The sequence below is a fragment of the Pan troglodytes genome, chromosome 4 (genome assembly GCF_028858775.2).
Source record: "Pan troglodytes isolate AG18354 chromosome 4, NHGRI_mPanTro3-v2.0_pri, whole genome shotgun sequence".
Taxonomy (NCBI): Eukaryota; Metazoa; Chordata; class Mammalia; order Primates; family Hominidae; genus Pan; species Pan troglodytes.
In genome coordinates, this window is record NC_072402.2 from 143991312 (window position 1) to 144009507 (window position 18196).

The following is an 18196-nucleotide window of genomic DNA, read 5'->3' on the forward strand; positions in this document are numbered from 1 at the left end:
CCTCACAGTTTTGGAGACTGGGAAGTCCAAGATCAAGGTGCTGGATGATTCATTTCCTAGGGAGTGCTGTCTTCCTGGCTTGCAGATGGTTGGCTTCTCGTGTTCTCACATGGCAGACAGAGAAAGAGAAAGAGGGGGTCAGGGCAGATCTCTTTCTCTTCTTTTAAGGCCACCGATACAATTCATTAGGATGCACCTTTGTGACCTCATTTAACCTTAATTACATCCTAAAAGCTCTACCTCTAAAACAGTAATGTTGGAGTTTAGGGCTTTAACATGTGTATTTTGGGGAAAACATTCATTACATAGCAGTGGGTCATAATTTATTTAACTATTTTCTGTTTTTGGGAATTTATATTGTTTTATTTTCTTCAAGGTTGCTTTTAAGGGTGACCCAGAAGCAGCCCTAATCCAATATCTTACCAATGAGGAGGCCAGGAAAGCCATTTCCAGCACAGAAGCAGTTCTAAACAACCGATTCATTCGAGTCTTGTGGCATAGAGAAAATAATGAGCAACCGACACTACAGTCCTCAGCACAGCTGCTCCTGCAACAACAGCAAACACTTAGTCACCTCTCACAGCAGCACCATCACCTGCCACAGCATCTTCATCAGCAGCAGGTGCTAGTGGCCCAGTCTGCTCCTTCAACAGTGCACGGAGGTATCCAAAAGGTAATCTGGTTCACTGGGAATTAAAGGTCTTTTAGTTACACCCTCTAGATCAGTATTTTTCAATTCCTGGTCCTTGGGTCTTCTACAGAAGAGCTACTCTTAATTTGAACTGCAGACCAGTAGCATCTGATCTCCTGGGATCTTACAGAAATGCAGATTCTTGGGGGAAAAATTGCAGATTCTTGAGCCATACTCCATCCTACTGAATCAGAATCCCTATGGGTGGGGCCCAAGGATTTGTGTTTTAACAAGCTCTCCTGGTGATTCTTACATACCTTAAAGTTTGAGACCTGCTATTTTACATCAGAATCACTTACCTGGGTGCAAATTCCTGGGCTTCAGCTTCTCAAACCTCTGTAGAGTCAGTCTCTAGATATGGGGCCTATAAATATACATGTTTAACAAGTACTCTTAAGTTATTGTTATGCACCCTAAAGTATAATAACCATCTACCACAGAGCAACTTTGACTGTAGAGCTATTTCTTTATTTTGTTTTAGAATCAGTCTTTTTTGTGTCTAACCATTTGCCCTCCTTTTTCTCATGTAAAAAAGTTATATGTTCCTTCTAAAAATGGGAATAGAAGCTCCAAGAGAATTGGAATTTTGCCTGTTGTGTCCATTCTATCCCTAGTGCCTAAAACAATGTCTGGTACATATTGCTCAAAACATATTTGATTGAATAGATGAAGGAAGGAAAAAACAAAACAACAAACTACCACACATCAGAGCCATTCAGAGATTGACCTAGATAATCTCATGCTTAGATTAAATACAGTCAGATTTTTAAAAAGTATTCCTTACAGTACATGGCGTCAACTCCATTTATCATCCTGCTCATTTGCATCTAAATTCTCTTTCAGTTATGTTTGTATCCCACTTCATGTAAGGGCGCAAAGGTGAATGCTTCCCCTAGATGTTGGATGAATAGTGTAGAAAAGAGTTCATACTATCACCTTCATGGTGATCATTAAACATGTTCTGTTAGTACAGCCCAAGATTGCATTATGTTTTTGAGGTGATCATTTCACAGTTATTCATATTAAGCCACTGTCAGTTAAGACCCCCTAATTATTTTCTTCTTCTTTTTGCCTTTTTTTTTTTTTGAGATAGTCCTGCTTTGTCGTCATTCAGGCTAGAGTGCAGTGGCGCAGTCTTGGTTCACTGCAACCTCTGCCTCCTGGGTTCAGGCTATTCTCCTGCCTCAGCCTCCTGAGTAGCTGAGACTACAGGTGCATGCCACCACGCCTGCCCAATTTTTGTATTTTTAGTAGAGATGGGGTTTCACCATGTTGGCCAGGCTGGTCTTGAACTCTTGACCTCAGGTGATCCACCCACCTTGGCCTCCCAAAGTGCTGGGATTATATGTGTGAGCCACTGTGCCTAGCCAAGACCCTCTAATTCTTTCAGAGCATTGCATACTAGAGGAAACATTAAAAAATAATTAACGGTTTTTTTGTTTGTAGGTGCATGTATATTTTGTTGTGATATGTTTTAGACATCCCAAAAAGTATGAATAATCTATCATTTGTATATTCACCAGTTCCCCTTAAAAAATAAAACCTTACGGATAGTTGAAGCACCTTCCCGTTCCCATTTTCTTATCTTCTTCCCTAGAGTAATCATCTTAAATTTGTACCATTTCTAGGCATGTTTTTAAACTTCTGCCACATAAGTGTTCATTTTGTATATGCAGATGATGAGCAAACCACAGACATCAGGTGCATATGTTCTTAACAAAGTTCCTGTGAAACATCGTCTTGGACATGCAGGTGGTAACCAGAGTGATGCATCACATTTGTTGAATCAGTCTGGTGGTGCTGGAGAAGATTGCCAGGTATGCATTTTTGGGAGCTTCAGATATATTTAGAATCATTCAGTGAATTAACAGAATAAATCAGTTGTCATTCAGACAGTCAAGACAGTTGTGACAGTTAACCTAAGTGTGGCAGGTATACCTCTCTAGTTTCCATGTTTCAGTCAGAAATTTGCTAGTGAAATTTTTTTCCTATTCAAAGTTAAGTAGGAGGCTGGGTGTGGTGGCTCACACCTGTAATCCCAGCACTTTGGGAAGCCTGGGTGAGTGGATCACCTGAGGTCAGGAGTTTGAGACCAGCCTGGCCAAAATGGCGAAACCCCCTCTCTACTAAAAATACAAAAAAATTAGCTGGGCATGGTGGCAGACACCTGTAATCCCAGCTACCCGGGAGGCTGAGGCACGAGAATCACTTGAACCTGGAAGGAGGAGGTTGCAGTGAGCCAAGGTCGTACCATTGCACTGCAGCCTGGGTGACAGAGCAAGACTCTGTGTCAAAAAAAAAAAACACAGAAAACAAAAACCAAGTTAAGTAGGAATTTGAGAATTTTAGATATTTATTTGTTTGTTTGTTTGTTTGTTTTTTGAGACAGAGTTTTGCTCTTGTTGCCCAGGCTGGAGTGCAATGGCACAATCTCGGCTCACCGCAACCTCCACCTCCTGGGTTCAAGCGATTCTGCTGCCTCAGCCTCCTGAGTAGCTGAGATTACAGGCATGCGCCACCATGCCCAGCTGATTTTGTATTTTTAGTGGAGATGGGGTTTCTCCATGTTGGTCAGGCTGGTCTGGAACTCTGGCCTTAGGTGATCCACCCCAGAGTGCTGGACTACAGGCGTGAGCCACTGCGCCCGGCTGAATTTTAGATATTTATTAATAGATAAGTGTCTTTATTAATTTCTTTAATTTCATCTTTAAGAATTTAGTGAAGGGTATTCTGTCATAGTAAAAAACCAAACTTTGAAATATGTTTTAAGTAATTTATTTTTAGTAATATATCCATACTATAACTCTTGAGCATGGTGATTATTACAAAGAGAGCTAAAAAAAAAAAAGTGGGGGGGGGAAAGCAAAGAAAACTGCTATCCCAAAAATACTATATAGCTTCTGTAACTGAAACAACCTGATAATGACTCATGAATAGACAGACTAGTGGAACAGAATAGAAAATCTAGAAATAGACTCAGTTGCAAATAGGAGTTTATTATATAATAACAAAGTGGAACAGATCAGTGGGGAAGTTATAGACATGTTGATAAATAGTATTGGGATGACTGGGTAGCCAGTAGGGAAAAGATGAAATAAGATCTGATCCTTTTTTTTAAAATTATATCATAAACCAGTATAAATTCCAAATGGATCTGAGATTTAGATGCTGATTGAAAGTCTAAATGATACAACCCTCATGAAAGGAAATTTGGCAGTACAGTATCTGCAAAAATTATGCATATGCATTACTAAACTAGTTATCTTCCTTCTAAGAATCTATGTCAAAGGTATACCAGCCAAAATATGGAAAGACATATGTGCAAGGCTAGTAATGATATACTCTTTATAATAACAAAAGACTGGAAACAACCCAAATACCCATCTGTAGGGGACTGGTTACTGCAAATGTAGTATATCTACACAGTAAATATACAACTATATAAAAGAATGAAGAATATTTTTATATGTACCATGGAGTGATTATCAGAATATATTAAGTAAAAAAGCAAAATGGAAGAAAAAATACATAGTTGACTACTGCTGGTGTGAAAAAGTAGAGGCACTGAACACAGAGAAGTATTTGCTTTTAACAGGAAAAAAACCAAAAAGATAATTCATATTATTTAAATCCTGTGGTTATGGCAAGTATAGAAGAAGCTAGATGACTTTTGATTACGTCTTGTTTTGTAGATTTAACTTGGAACCATGTAAATAAATTCTGAATGTAATTATAAAGTAAAATTAAATGAAATAGAAGTAATCCCTAAAAAGTGAAAAGTGAAACACATGAACTAGCATATCTGCATTGAGTGCTTTAAAACAGTGATTTGATGATATATTCCTAATGTGATATACCCTGAGGACAAAAAACAATTTAAAGAAAGCTCTTTCTAATCATATTGTTGACAGTGTTGATATTCTGAAACCCATCTGTGAGCATTGTAGGGCAAATCAAATGAGGAATTACGCTGATGTCCTTGACAACTCAGATTTTCAGTGTGGTTGGAAAGAGAGATAGAAGATAGATAAGACTAAGTAAATACCCTGTAGTCCTGCATTTGAATAGAAACTATCCGTATTAACTCAGGTTGTATTTTATCTTAAGCGGGATAAAAAAGGCAACAAAATATTCCCCAAACATTTCCCAATTCTATTCACTGAAAAGGTCTAGAAATAATGACCAGCCCAGTCATTGAGCATCCCTAGCACTCAAAGGGACCCAGGGATCCTTGAAGAAATAGCTGTCTCCAGACCTGAGACTGGCAGTACTGCAGATGAGCCTAGAATATGGTATCAAACCAGAAACTAAGGAGGGTGTCAAAGATTACTAGAGTCCTGTCAAAGAGAAAAACAAATCTGATCAGGCCTCTAGATCTACCCACTAATTTAAAAGAAATTTGGGGGACAGAGGGACATCTTCAAGGGTACCACAGAATCCTATGGGGGAGTACTACTGGATGAGTGACCTGGTTTCTTCAACAAACAATTTGCAATGAAAAGCAAGAGATAGAGAGGGAAACTATGAAGTAAAGGAGACTATAAAGAGATGTAACAAGTTGCACTTACATGGACTTTAATAGATCCCATTTCAAATGGGGGGAAATTGTTTAGAATATTATAAGCTGGAACTGGAGAGGTGAATATTATGGCACATGCAGGACTTGCCTGTGTAAACTAGTTTAATTTTGATGATAATTAAGTGTTGTGGTGATTGAGAGAAGTCTTACATTCGGATATATTATTTATGTGATTGAATTTTCCATGGATTTCTTCATATTATTTTCTATATCTCTTATATTATTCAAAGTTAATTAAGAAGTTTTTAAAAAGACGGGTGCAGTGGCTCACACCTCTAATCCTAGCACTTTGGGAGGCTGAGGTGGGAGGATCACTTGAGCCTAGGAGTTTGAGACCAGCCTAGGCAACATAGAGAGACCCTATCTCTACAAAAAAGAAAAGAAACCAGCTAGGCTTGCAGGCTCGCACCTATAGCCCCAGCTACTCCGGAAGCTGAGGTGGGATTGAGCCCAAGAGATTGAGGCGCAGCAAGCCGTGATTGCACCTCTGCACACTAGCCTGGGTAGCAGAGTGAGACCTTATCTTTAAAAAAAAGGAAGAAAGGAAAACTTTAAAAAAAGAACGTAGCTTAATACTTAGAAGGATTTTTCAATTACTGGAAACAAGAGTTTTTATTTGGCACTTCACTTAGGAAAAACAACTTGTGAAATACCCTCCAGCCAGATACCACCTGTAGCCAAACAAATTCAACTTATTATTCAGTGAGAGGTATACACAATGAAACTGGATGCCAAAAGGACTTATTTTAGGATTTTGGCTAAGTTAGATGATTTAGAAGGATTTAAGGAAACAGGCATAAATTCTATGATAGGATATCTTACTAAATCTTACCTGGAATGAGGCTAAAGCAGTAAGTGGTAAAGAAGCAGCAGTCATTACCAGGATAAACAGATGTTTAGTCATTTTATAGTTTGGATAGTATTCATATTTTTGTCTCTGTTCAGTCATGATTAGGGATTGGTCTTGCTTTTGTCTTGATCTGTTATGGTCACAGGAGCACCTTTGTCTGATGTTGGTGTTTTGTGAAATTGTGTTTAACAGAAGGGCACTTAGGCTGTTTTTATCTTTTGGGTGGCAAATTTATGCATAAAGAACTAGATTTTATAATGAAATTTTTAAATGTAAAAAGAAAATTTAACTCCTAAGAAGAGTAGAAATATATGCATCCTTTCTAAAAAAGTATTCTAAGCATTTCTAAGATATAATTATATTTGTGTGTGCTTTTTTTTTCTTTATTTTTTAGATATTTTCAACTCCAGGCCATCCAAAAATGATTTACAGCTCCTCAAACTTAAAGACACCTTCAAAGCTCTGTTCAGGGTCTAAATCTCATGATGTTCAAGAAGTGCTTAAAAAAAAACAGGTAACAGTCTTGATTCTTCTTGCCTTACAGAAGAAAAGATGCCTTGAATTTTTAAGTGGTTACATTATCACTTTTAAATCAGTTCATGTTGGCAGGGCATAACATCATAATGCTTATTTAGCTTCTTCTCTAATGTAAACTTGGAAAAAAAAGATGGACATACAGAAAAAATATTTCACAATTGCCATTCAGAATTTTTTTTTAATACACTATTATTCCCTCCAATTCTAGTGTTTATTTTCTTTTTTTAATTCCTAGGTAGATCATGATTCATATAAAATATAAGACTTTTGTAATTATTATCTATATGATTCAGTTCTGAGTTTCATTGTCCTCCTGTTAAGTTCACATAGGGTTTTCCAAATTAAATAGATACTTATATGTACTATCTCAGTATAATTAGAGATTTAACAGGAGGGTGGGAGGCAAAATTTTCCTGGTGAAATCCATAGATTTTACTCTCTTATTTCTTATTTCTTTTTTTTTTTTTTTTGAGACGGAGTTTTGCTCTTGTTGCCCAGGCTGGAGTGCAATGGTGTGGTCTTGGCTCACTGCAACCTCTGCCTCCTGGGTTCAAGCGATTCTCCTGCCTCAGCCTCCAGAGTAGCTGGGATTACAGGCATGCGCCACCACCCCTGGCTAATTTTGTATTTTTAGTAGAGATAGATTTTCTCCATGTTGGTCAGGCTAGTCTTGAACTCCCGACCTCAGGTGTTCCACCTGCCTCGGCTTCCCAAAGTGCTGGGATTACAGGTGTGAGCCACTATGCCCGGCCTACTCTATCATTTCTAACCTATAGCTGCATGTCACTTTTTTCTTTTCTTTGAGACAAGTTCTCACTCTGTCACTCACGTTGAGTGCAGTGTCATGATCATGGCCCAGTGCAGCCTTGATGTCCCAGGCTCAAATGATCCTCCCACCTTAGCTTTCTGAGTAGCTGAGTAGGCATATGCCACCATGCCCCGGCTAATTTTGTTCATTTTTTTGTAGAGACAGGGTCTCATTCTGTTGCCGAGGCTGGGCTCAAGCATTCCTACCACCTCAGCCTCCCAAAATGCTAGGATTACAAGTTGAGCCACCATGCCTAGCCTCACATTTTTAAACTTTAAACTTAAAAAATAAGGATTTAGCTATTACATTGGCAAGTGAAAACAACTTTTGTTTTTCTTCATAAGGACATTCAGGTCATTCAAGTCAATAAATCTCATAGATATAGCTAATTAGGTCCAATATTTTAAATATTTTTTAAGTACAGTTGTAAACTCTATTATGCTAAAAGTGTTAGGGAAAATATATTCAAAGGTTTCATCTATGGTGTCAGCTATTTTTTTTATTAGGAGGACAGTCTGTCTCAGGGATGACCCAGAAAAAATGAGTTGAGAATGGTGGCAAATTACATTATCTGTATTAATTTCTTTTTTACTTATACAGGAAGCAATGAAGTTACAACAAGATATGAGGAAAAAAAGACAGGAAGTGTTAGAAAAGCAAATAGAATGCCAAAAGGTAAGACAAGAGCTCATTATTTGCATGCTAGAATTGATGTATAGAATTGATTTTAAAAGTATTATTCATAATTTTTAAAGACTTCTTTATATTAAAGTTTATTAAGCATGGTTTTACCTTTTTCTATTTATTTCGTAGATGTTAATATCCAAGTTAGAAAAAAACAAAAACATGAAACCAGAAGAAAGAGCAAATATAATGAAGACTTTGAAAGAGCTTGGAGAGAAGATCTCACAATTAAAAGATGAATTAAAAACATCTTCTGCAGTCTCCACACCATCTAAAGTGAAGACAAAAACGGAGGTATCTATTTGCATTTTTTATTTAACATAGGGTTATTGAACATCTGCCATGTGCTTGACACCTTGAAAGTACAATGGGACCCTTAGGTAGCAAATCTCCTAATAGGGATATAGGCAAACAATTATAGTACTTAAAAAAAAATCCTAATTATAGTACCTTTTTTTTTTTTTTTTTTTAAAGAGACAAGGTCTCACTATATTGCCCAGGCTGGCTTCAAATGCAGTCCTCCCACCTTGGCCTCCCAGAGTGCTGGGATTACAGGTGTGAACCACTGCACCCAGCTGCCACAATTTTTTTGTTTTAGTGTTTCTGTAGATGCTCTGTACCCTTTTTGGGAAGAGGTTGATAATACCCTGTTTGAACAAAGATGTGTTTTTTAACTGAATATTTTGGTTCTCTGCTGAAGATGACACTATTAAAGTGATGGTGGTGAAAGAGGTATTTCCCATTTCAGCAGTGTTTTTCTAATGCTGTAATAGTATTGTAATAAAACCATCCTTTAAAAAAAGAAGCCTGGCCTATTCATATGGGTAAAAATGTGGCATGTTATTAAAAAGAATAATCAGAAGTTTTAGATCTATTTAAGTCTAATTTTTATTAATTTCCATGTGTTTCCTTGCTGTACTTGGTTTAGACAGTGGTTCCATTACACCACAGTTCTGTGGTGTGATTATAGATAATTCTAGTCCTTTGAGAACTGGTAATGAATTTGTCAGATATGTAGAATGTAAATTGTTATATGTAGTATTACATTAAATTTGAAATTATGGTTCTCTATCAGTATAGAAACATAAAGTGTTTAAGATTTCTTCTTAAAGATATAATAAAAATGTTTTTTATTGAAATCTTTTCTAATTATAGAAAGAATATATATGCACATTTTAAAAATTAAAGAGGTGAAAAAATCATTGGCAGTCATGTCTCTTAAAGACTGATAAATAATTTGTCTCTAACAAAAAAGAGAATGGCAACAGTTGTGGATTCCAATCTGGTAGTAATTATGTAGCTGTTACTTTGTACTATAAATACATTTTTACTATATAATTTATTTTGCTCCATTGTGTTTCATTTGTGATACTTTATTATGTGACAGTTATTCTCAGCTCCCTCATCTCAGGTGTCTGTTCCTAGGATGTGATTTTTAAGCCGTCTAAGGCTTACTCTTTTTCGCTGATATCTATATACTTTTTACATGTTGGCACTACTATATCTGTAAAGTTACTTTTTAAAAAACACCCATGTTTATTGCATCCTCTCATTCTCATGTTCCAAAATACATGTGTGTCATTGTGTAACTATCATGTTCTGGAGGAGATCTTGTAAGTTATCTAAAAAATACCTTTTTATTTTCAATTTTTCCAAAGGCCCAGAAGGAGTTATTAGATACTGAACTGGACCTCCACAAGAGGCTGTCCTCAGGAGAAGACACCACAGAATTACGGAAAAAACTCAGTCAGTTACAGGTTGAGGTGAGATTTAAAAGGAGTTAGCGCCCCACCACATTTAACGTCTCAAAAAAGTTTTCCTTTGACCGGGCGCGGTGGCTCACGCCTGTAATCTCAGCACTTTGGGAGGCCGAGGCGGGTGGATCACCTGAGGTCAAGAGTTTGAGACAAGCCTGACCAACATGGAGAAACCCCGTCTCTACTAAAAATACAAAATTAGCCAGGCATGGTGGCGCTTGCCTGTAATCCCAGCTGCTTGGGAGGCTGAGGCAGGAGAATAGCTTGAACCCGGGAGGCAGAGGTTGCAGTGAGCCGAGATCGTGCCATTGCACTCCAGCCTAGGCAACGAGAGTGAAATTCCATCTCAAAAAAAAAAAAAAAAAGTTTTCCTTTGTTTTTAAGGTTTAGTCTAATAATGTATGGTACATTCTACTTTTTGTTGTTATTCAGGCTGCACGGTTAGGTATTTTACCTGTGGGTCGAGGAAAGACCATGTCCTCTCAAGGTCGAGGAAGAGGCCGAGGGCGTGGAGGAAGAGGAAGGGGCTCACTAAATCACATGGTGGTGGACCATCGTCCCAAAGCACTAACAGTTGGAGGATTCATTGAGGAAGAAAAAGAAGACTTGCTTCAGCATTTCTCAGTAAGTTTTTAAAATAGCAAATGCTAACTCTAAAAACACTGTGCTCATCATTTTCCTTGCTGCAGTGTGTATAAATGTCAGATGTTTTATAGATTAGAAAAATTAGTTGTAAAAAACATGAGTACTACCAAATGCCTATTTAATATATTTAAAAGTCAAGAAGCATCTCTTGCTTTTGATTCCATAATACTCCACTTAAGTGCATTTGTAGTGACAAGTTGTTCCAGAGCTATATTTAATTTTTGTTTTAGGATTATTACATGGCTTACCAGGCATTTATAGTTAATAGTGAAACAGTCTGGGATGGAAGCAAAATTCAAACAAAGAATTTATTAGGATAACAGGTATATTTAGTTATATTCTGTATATAGTGGCAACCACTTACTTTTAGGCAAACATGCAAATGGAGATTTGCTACAGGCAAATGTCTTTACTGTTTTGGACATATGCAGTATATACTCTTTCCAGCCACTCATTCATTCAGTAAATATTTTATTGACATTATTTGTGCTAGAACATTTTCATACATGATCTCATTTAATTTTAAATGACTGTATAAATGTGAAATACATGCAAACTGTATATACATGCAAAACTGTGTACATGTGAAATCCTGTGTGTACAGATGTGAACACCACAAGTTGAAGTGTCAACCACAATCATATAATTAATAAGTAGTGGAACCAAGATAACCAGGTTCCCTGTTCCTCAAACAACTCTTTTGAGAGGAAGTATTTTCAGCCCTATTAAGTTTTAAAGATGGCCAGGGACAGTGGCTCATGCCTGTAATCCCAGCACTCTGGGAGGCTGAGGCAGGTGGATGACCTGAGGTCAGTCAGGAGTTTAAGACCAGCCTGGCCAACATGGTGAAACCCCATCTCTACTAAAAATACAAAAATTAGCTGGGTGTGGTGGTGTGTGCCTGTAATCCCAGCTTCTTAGGAAGCTGAGGCAGGAGAATTGCTTGAACTTGGGAGGCAGAGGTTGCAGTGAGCTGAGATAGTGCCATTGCACACCAGCCTGGGCCACAAGAGCGAAACTCCATCTCAAAAAAAAAAAAAAAAGTATTAAAGATGGTGAGGGAAATCATAAAGAGCAAGGCTTCACTTCAAGTGTTTTTATTAGTTTGATGCCCATTAACCCTGTTTCACCCTGATTCTTGGGGAAGATAGGCTAAGAAAAGTGTCCAGATTTGAATGTCCTCTGGGTTGTGAATGGTTCACTCTTGACCCAGTTCTTTCCCTGATGTAACCCTTATTTGCCTTTTTTGTAAAGTGGGAGAATAGCTCTAAGTGACTTCTTGAGGAGTAAAGAAGATGGAGGAGCACTATACAAGTGCAGAGTATTGTGAAGGCTGCACGAATGTTGATTTTTGCCTTTTAAGGTTTAGTATATAAAATTAAAATCTCTTTGCCAAATAAATTGGTCTTGTAGAACCAGTACCAGTTCTGGTGAGGTGATATTGGATTATGTGAAGCAGAATTTCTACAAATTTGACTCATTGCAGAAAGTTTCAGTTACAAAAAATAGTTAATCTTACTAGGGAGACAGCTACATGTTCTATCCTGTGGTCACAGGAGACTATATGTAGATGTTTAAATTTTAACGCAGAAGCCATGCCCAAATGGATCTCCTTCCTTCTGAAAAGTAGAACCATTCTAAAGCATCTAAAAATAACCAATTTTTAAGTACATATACCTGACAAGTCTGCAGTGTGGCATTCAGTTGGCAGATGTGGTTATGTCTAGACACTTAGGAAAAGAGCAAGCAAAGCTAAGGCAGATGAGGTAACTTCAAGAACAAAACACTTCCTTTGATTTGGATGGCTCTTTTTTTTCTTTTTTGATAGCATGCTATCAGAAAGGGTCTTGAGTACTAGGAGCACACTTCCCTGATAATAACTACCTGGGCAATATAGTATGCTTTCTTTGAAAGAAATACAGAAATACATATTCTTAGGCATTATTGTGAATAGAGTTAGCAAACATAAAAGGAAACTCTTCTTCAAGGTCTTTTGTATCTCACAGAGGCCAAGGTAAAATCTATATTTTCAGTATTCTTCTATTCTTAATGATTATGAAAGGATCATGGGTGAGCCATATCTATATGAGAAAATGATGGATGGATTTTAATGAAGCTATTTGGAATCTAATTCTGGTGTCCTTCAGAGTTTGCTCTTCAATAGTCTAAGAACTTATCATAAGTGGATTATGGTCGTATGCAAATGGCAGCTATAAGTATGCTCATTATAGTGCATGTAATAGTGAAAAATGATAACCATGTAAATGTTTGACAGTGTTTTGCTGCCTTTAAAAACGTATTTTTTTTGAGACGGAGTTTTGCTCTCGTCGCCCAGGCTGGAGTGCAATGGCACGATCTTGGCTCATTGCAACCTCCACCTCCTGGGTTCAAGCGATTCTCCTGCCTCAGCCTCCTGAGTAGCTGGGATTACAGGTGTTAGCCACCACACCCAGCTAATTTTTGTATTTTTAGTGTTAGTAGTATTAGCACTTCTCTATTTTCCATACTTCCTGAGGAACACATACTCCTTTTTTTTTAATAGGTGGTTATCTTTTTTTTGTTTTTTGTTTTCTGTTTTTTGTGACAGTCTCCATCTGTCACCCAGGCTGGAGTGTAGTGGCATGATCTTAGCTCACTGCAACCTCTGCCTCCTGGGTTCAAGCGATTCTCGTGCCTCAGCCTCCTGAGTAGCTGAGACTACAGGCACGCACGACCACACCCAGCTAATTTTTCTGTATTTTTTACTAGAGATGGGGTTTTGCCATGTTGGCCAGGCTGGTCTCAAACTCCTGGCCTCCAGTGATCTGCCCGCCGGCCGCGTTGGCCTCCCAAAGTGCTGGGATTACAGGCATGAGCCACCGTGCCCGGCCCACACATACTACTTTTAAGATCAGACTTTTTTCTTCACATTCACTTTTGAGATGAAGCATCAGTGTTTTATATTATGTATTTTAAAACCAAATTTGAGGATATTGGTTGATCTCAATCTTTGTGGTCCCAGGTACTTATATGAAAGGTGTATATACATTAAAGCATATACAGATTTAAAATACATAGAATATTTAATTTACAGTGCAGGTTATATATATAACAGCATAAAAACATACATTAATATATAAATATATTAATAGTATGTATCAGAGATCAGCAGACTTTTTCTGTAAAGGACTAGATAGTAAATACTTTAGGTTTTTTGTGAGGAGATACAGATGATCTCCTTTACATTGTCTTCTCTCCTTTCACCTGCTCTTCCCTCTCTTCCTCTTTCCTTTCTAGTTCTTTTTCTTTTTTTCTTTTTCTTCTTTGTACTTCAGTGGATGAACATATTTTTCTTTTAATAACCTTTTCAAAAATGTAAAAACCATTCTTAGCTCCTGGGTCGTTAAAAACAGGGTGCTGGGCTACATTTGTCCTGAGGGCTGTAGTATGCAGACCCCTAGTATGTTATTATGTTACTTTATATATCAAATATTTAAGTTAAACATAATGAATTGAAATATATAAATATAATTTTATATATTTTAAAGATCAAAATCAGCGAATCCAGAAAGAACTTTTTAATTTTTAATTTTTTTTATTTTTTATTTTTTTGGAGACGGAGTCTTGCTCTGTCGCCCAGGCTGGAGTGCAGTGGTGTGATCTCGACTCCCTTGCAATCTCCGCCTCCTAGGTTCAAGTGATTCACCTACCTCAGTCCCTCCAGTAGTTGGGATTACAGGCGTACACCTCCTGGCTAATTTTTTTGTTTTTTTAGTAGAGACGGGTTTCACCATGTTGGCCAGCCTGGTCTCAAACTCCTGACCTCAGGTGATCCACTGCCTTAGCCTCCCAAAGTGCTAGGATTATAGGCATGAGCCACTGCGCCCGGCCCAGAAAGAACTTTTTAATAGAAAAATCTTTATTTACCTATCTTTATTTCACAGAAATCTTAAGATTTTTAATATCTTAATGAAGTTAATGTTAAGTATTTATAATTAAAGTTTAATTCAGAAGCTGAAAATTTTAACTCAGAGCCTTGCCAAGGGCACAGATGGGACAAAAACTAAAGTACTTCATCCCTGTTGAAGGGAGGTTCGGCTAGATACAACAGGAAAAGTTATTTTCTCTAAATATTTGGAATATATAGACTGTACTTTGATATTTTTCAAGTAGTGTGGCTCATTTAACTGTAAGAATTTTGAATTTTTCCTTCTTTTCAAGAAGTCTAGAGTTAGGTTTTAGGATTGATCAATTCAGAAATTCAGCTGCTCAGATTAATATATTTCTCTTCTTCTATCCTACCATGTTGCCTTTTATTAGGCTTTTTTCCTCTTGCCTTGACCTCCCAAAATGTTGGGATTACAGGCATGAGCCATTGCACCTGGCCAGTTTTTTTTTCTTTTTTTAAATTCCTGTTTTTACTGTTACTTCTTGATTTAAAAATTTTAAGCATTATATATTGACTTCCCATTAGTCTTTCTGCTTCCCACCTCTCCAGTTTTTTTTTGACCTTGTTGTGTTTTCTTTTATTTTTTTGTTACGGATTTATACCTTAAAAAAATAAATTATTCTACTGTCATTTCAGTGGGTGTCTGGGGAAGGGTATGAAATTGCATACGACAGATGGTCAGTTCCCCATCTTTAGCCAGAAGACCCTTTGAGTCTTAAGAAAGTAAGAGGTTTATCTCTAAAGTACTGTTTAGAACCTGTGCTCCCACAATATTTATATAACGCATTATAATTTTTATGTTCTTACTGGAAAAAACCTCTGATGTCTCACTCCTGTCATTCCTGGAACTTCATATGAGGCAATTGAATATTTCTGCTGTAATTACCAAAGCCTTCGCACATAGTTAGCTTTTCCCCACAGCCTCTCAAGACAGGGATTTTCCCCCATCTTCCAAGTATCTGAAAAATATATTTGAGAATTTTACTGTACATGGAAATGATACTTTATAGTTAGGCAGATAGTTTTCTTTTGTGCTTCCCAGAACAAAAATTAACCTTTTCTGTGTATTTAACATTTGGAGAAAGTTTTTTAGATAGTGCTTCATTGATTGCCCTTCATCAGACCTTGTTAAAAAAGTAATGTAGGCCTGTCTTGGTGGCACCTGCCTGTAATCCCAGCACTTTGGGAGGCTGAGGTGGGAGGATTGCTTGAGCCCAGAAGTTCAAGACCAACCTGGGCAGCCTAGTGAGACCCTATCTTTACAAAACAACTTAAATTAAATGTAAAAGGTAATATGGGTGATTTGTGAGCTATGACCATTTACTGTTGTTATCTGTCACAAGTGATCAGGAGTTTACCTTTTCTGCACACTTTACTGTGTTTAGGGTTCTTCAGGTGAAAATATAATTTTCATAGCTAGTTCTAGGAGTGAAATATGGCAATGGTAATTCTGTGACCTTTACAAAGACATTGAAACTCTAAACTGCCGTAATTTTTTCTCTTAATTTTGAAAATTTCTTTACAAAGGTAGTTACTGCTTTTAGAACATTCAAACAATACAAATTATAAAGGAGAAGGCACAACAAATTTGAAATCTTACCAATTACATTTTTATGAACATCTTTCTAGCACCTGTATCTGTCATATGTATACATACTACCCGTGCTGTTTTGGAGTTTGTTTTTACATCCATAGTGTATCATGGAGAATTGTTCATGTTTATGAATATAGATATACATTTGTCTTATTTGAAGGCATTCTGTTATAAGAATATGCCATAATTTTTATGTACAGCCCCCTATTGATGAGTTAGGTAGGTTGTTTACCATTTAACTATTATGAACAATGTTATATACATCATGTTAGATTTAGCACATTTACTGGGATAATTTTTTTTTTTTTTTGAGACGGAGTCTTGCTGTGTCACCCAGGCTGGAGTGCAGTGGCACGATCTTGGCTCCCTGCAACCTCACCTCCTGGGTTCATGCCATTCTCCTGCCTCAGCCACCCGAGCAGCTGGGACCACAGGCGCCCGCCACCAGGCCTAGCTAATTTTTTTTTTTTTTTTTGTATTTTTAGTAGAGGTGGGGTTTCACCATGTTGGTCAGGCTGGTCTCAAACTCCTGATCTCAGGTGACCTCCCACCTCGGCCTCCCAAAGTGCTGGGATTACAGGCATGAGCCACCGCGCCTGGCCAATAATTTTTCATTATGTGGGACAGTGCTGCACATTGTAAAACTTCTGGCACCCCTGGCTACCACCTACTAATTGCCAATAAGTGCTACTTAGTCAGTGTGACTGCCAAAATACCTGCTAGAGTGATGTCTCCAATTGAGAACCCCTGCTTTAGGTAAATTCCTAGGAAGGAGATAACTGGATCAAAGGCATTGAAATTTTGGTACAGCTCGCTAAATAACCCTTCAGAATGTTGTCCTAATTTATATTTGTAGTGACATTGGATGAGAGTACCTATTTGCTCATTCCCTCATATAGCACTTGAATTTTGTTTTTTTATCTGCCAGTCAGTTGATCGATATATGATGACTGGCATAGATTGGGCGTCAGTTTCTAATCGGGGAAAATGGCTGGACTAGATGAATTTCTCTTTGAGCAGCTTCTACCAAGAACCCTAATATGCATATAATTTTTAATTTATGGTATATATAGTTGATCTCATATTCACATATGTATGTATTTTATTTGAATTATTTCCTTGGCCAACACACGTAAACAAAATGAAAAAGGAGTAAAAGTGTATACAACGAAAAATAAGATTTCCTTCTACCTCCAGTCACTCAATTTCACTCCCCATAGACAATTATTGTTACGAGTTTCTCATACATCTGCTTAAAGATATTCTCTCTATATATATATTATTTGTTCTCTCTTTTATATAAATGGTAGCATGTTATACAACACCGTTTTGCCATATGTACTTTTACTTTATATATATTAGATTTTAGATTGTTCTACACTAGTGCATGTGGTGTTGCTTCATTCTTTTTAATGACTGCGTGGTATTTCATTGCACAGATATATAATACTACAGTTGAACCATCCTGTATTGATGGACATCCAATTTTTTCCCAATTTTTTTTTTTTTTTTTGAGACGGAGTCTGGCTGCCTCCCAGGCTGGAGTGCAGTGATGCAATCTGAGCTCACTGCATGCTCCGCCTCGCAGGTTCATGCCATTCTCCTGCCTCAGCCTCCCGAGTAGCTGGGACTACAGGCGCCCGCCACCACGCCTGGCTAATTTTTTGTATTTTGAGTAGAGACGGGGTTTCACAGTGTTAACCAGGATGGTCTCGATCTCCTGACCTCGTGATCCGCCTGCCTCTGCCTCCCAAAGTGCTGGGATTACAGGCATCAGCCCCTGCACCTGGCCTTTTTTCCCAGTATTTTATCATTTTAAACCATATTTAGATGTGTATGTGAGAGAATATATATGTATGTGTAGAACAATTAGGTACTGTAATAAGTAACAAATATGTTAAGGGATTAATCCTAGATTTTTTTAAAAAAGTACTTTTTAGGGCTGGGTGCGGTGGCTCACACCTGTAATCCCAGCACTTTGGGAGCCCCAGGTGGGTGGATCACGAGGTCAGGAGATTGAGACCATCCTGGCTAACACAGTGAAACCCCATCTCTACTAAGAATACAAAAAATTAGCCGGGCATGGTGGCACGCACCTGGAGTCCCAGCTACTCAGGAGGCTG

At 37.7% G+C, this 18196-nt stretch overlaps 1 protein-coding gene across 5 annotated transcripts in view; it reads left to right on the forward strand.

Annotated features, from left to right (window-relative positions):
• Positions 1-18196, forward strand: part of RBM27 (RNA binding motif protein 27) — an 84830-nt gene that overhangs the window by 56799 nt on the left and 9835 nt on the right. For all 5 annotated transcript variants that reach the window (XM_527062.8, XM_009449885.5, XM_009449886.5 and 2 more), the window contains 7 exons: positions 377-673; positions 2368-2508; positions 6515-6634; positions 8066-8140; positions 8279-8443; positions 9808-9912; positions 10339-10530. In XM_527062.8, coding sequence (XP_527062.2) covers positions 377-673; positions 2368-2508; positions 6515-6634; positions 8066-8140; positions 8279-8443; positions 9808-9912; positions 10339-10530 — 1095 coding nt within the window. The remainder of the gene's footprint in view (positions 1-376; positions 674-2367; positions 2509-6514; positions 6635-8065; positions 8141-8278; positions 8444-9807; positions 9913-10338; positions 10531-18196) is intronic.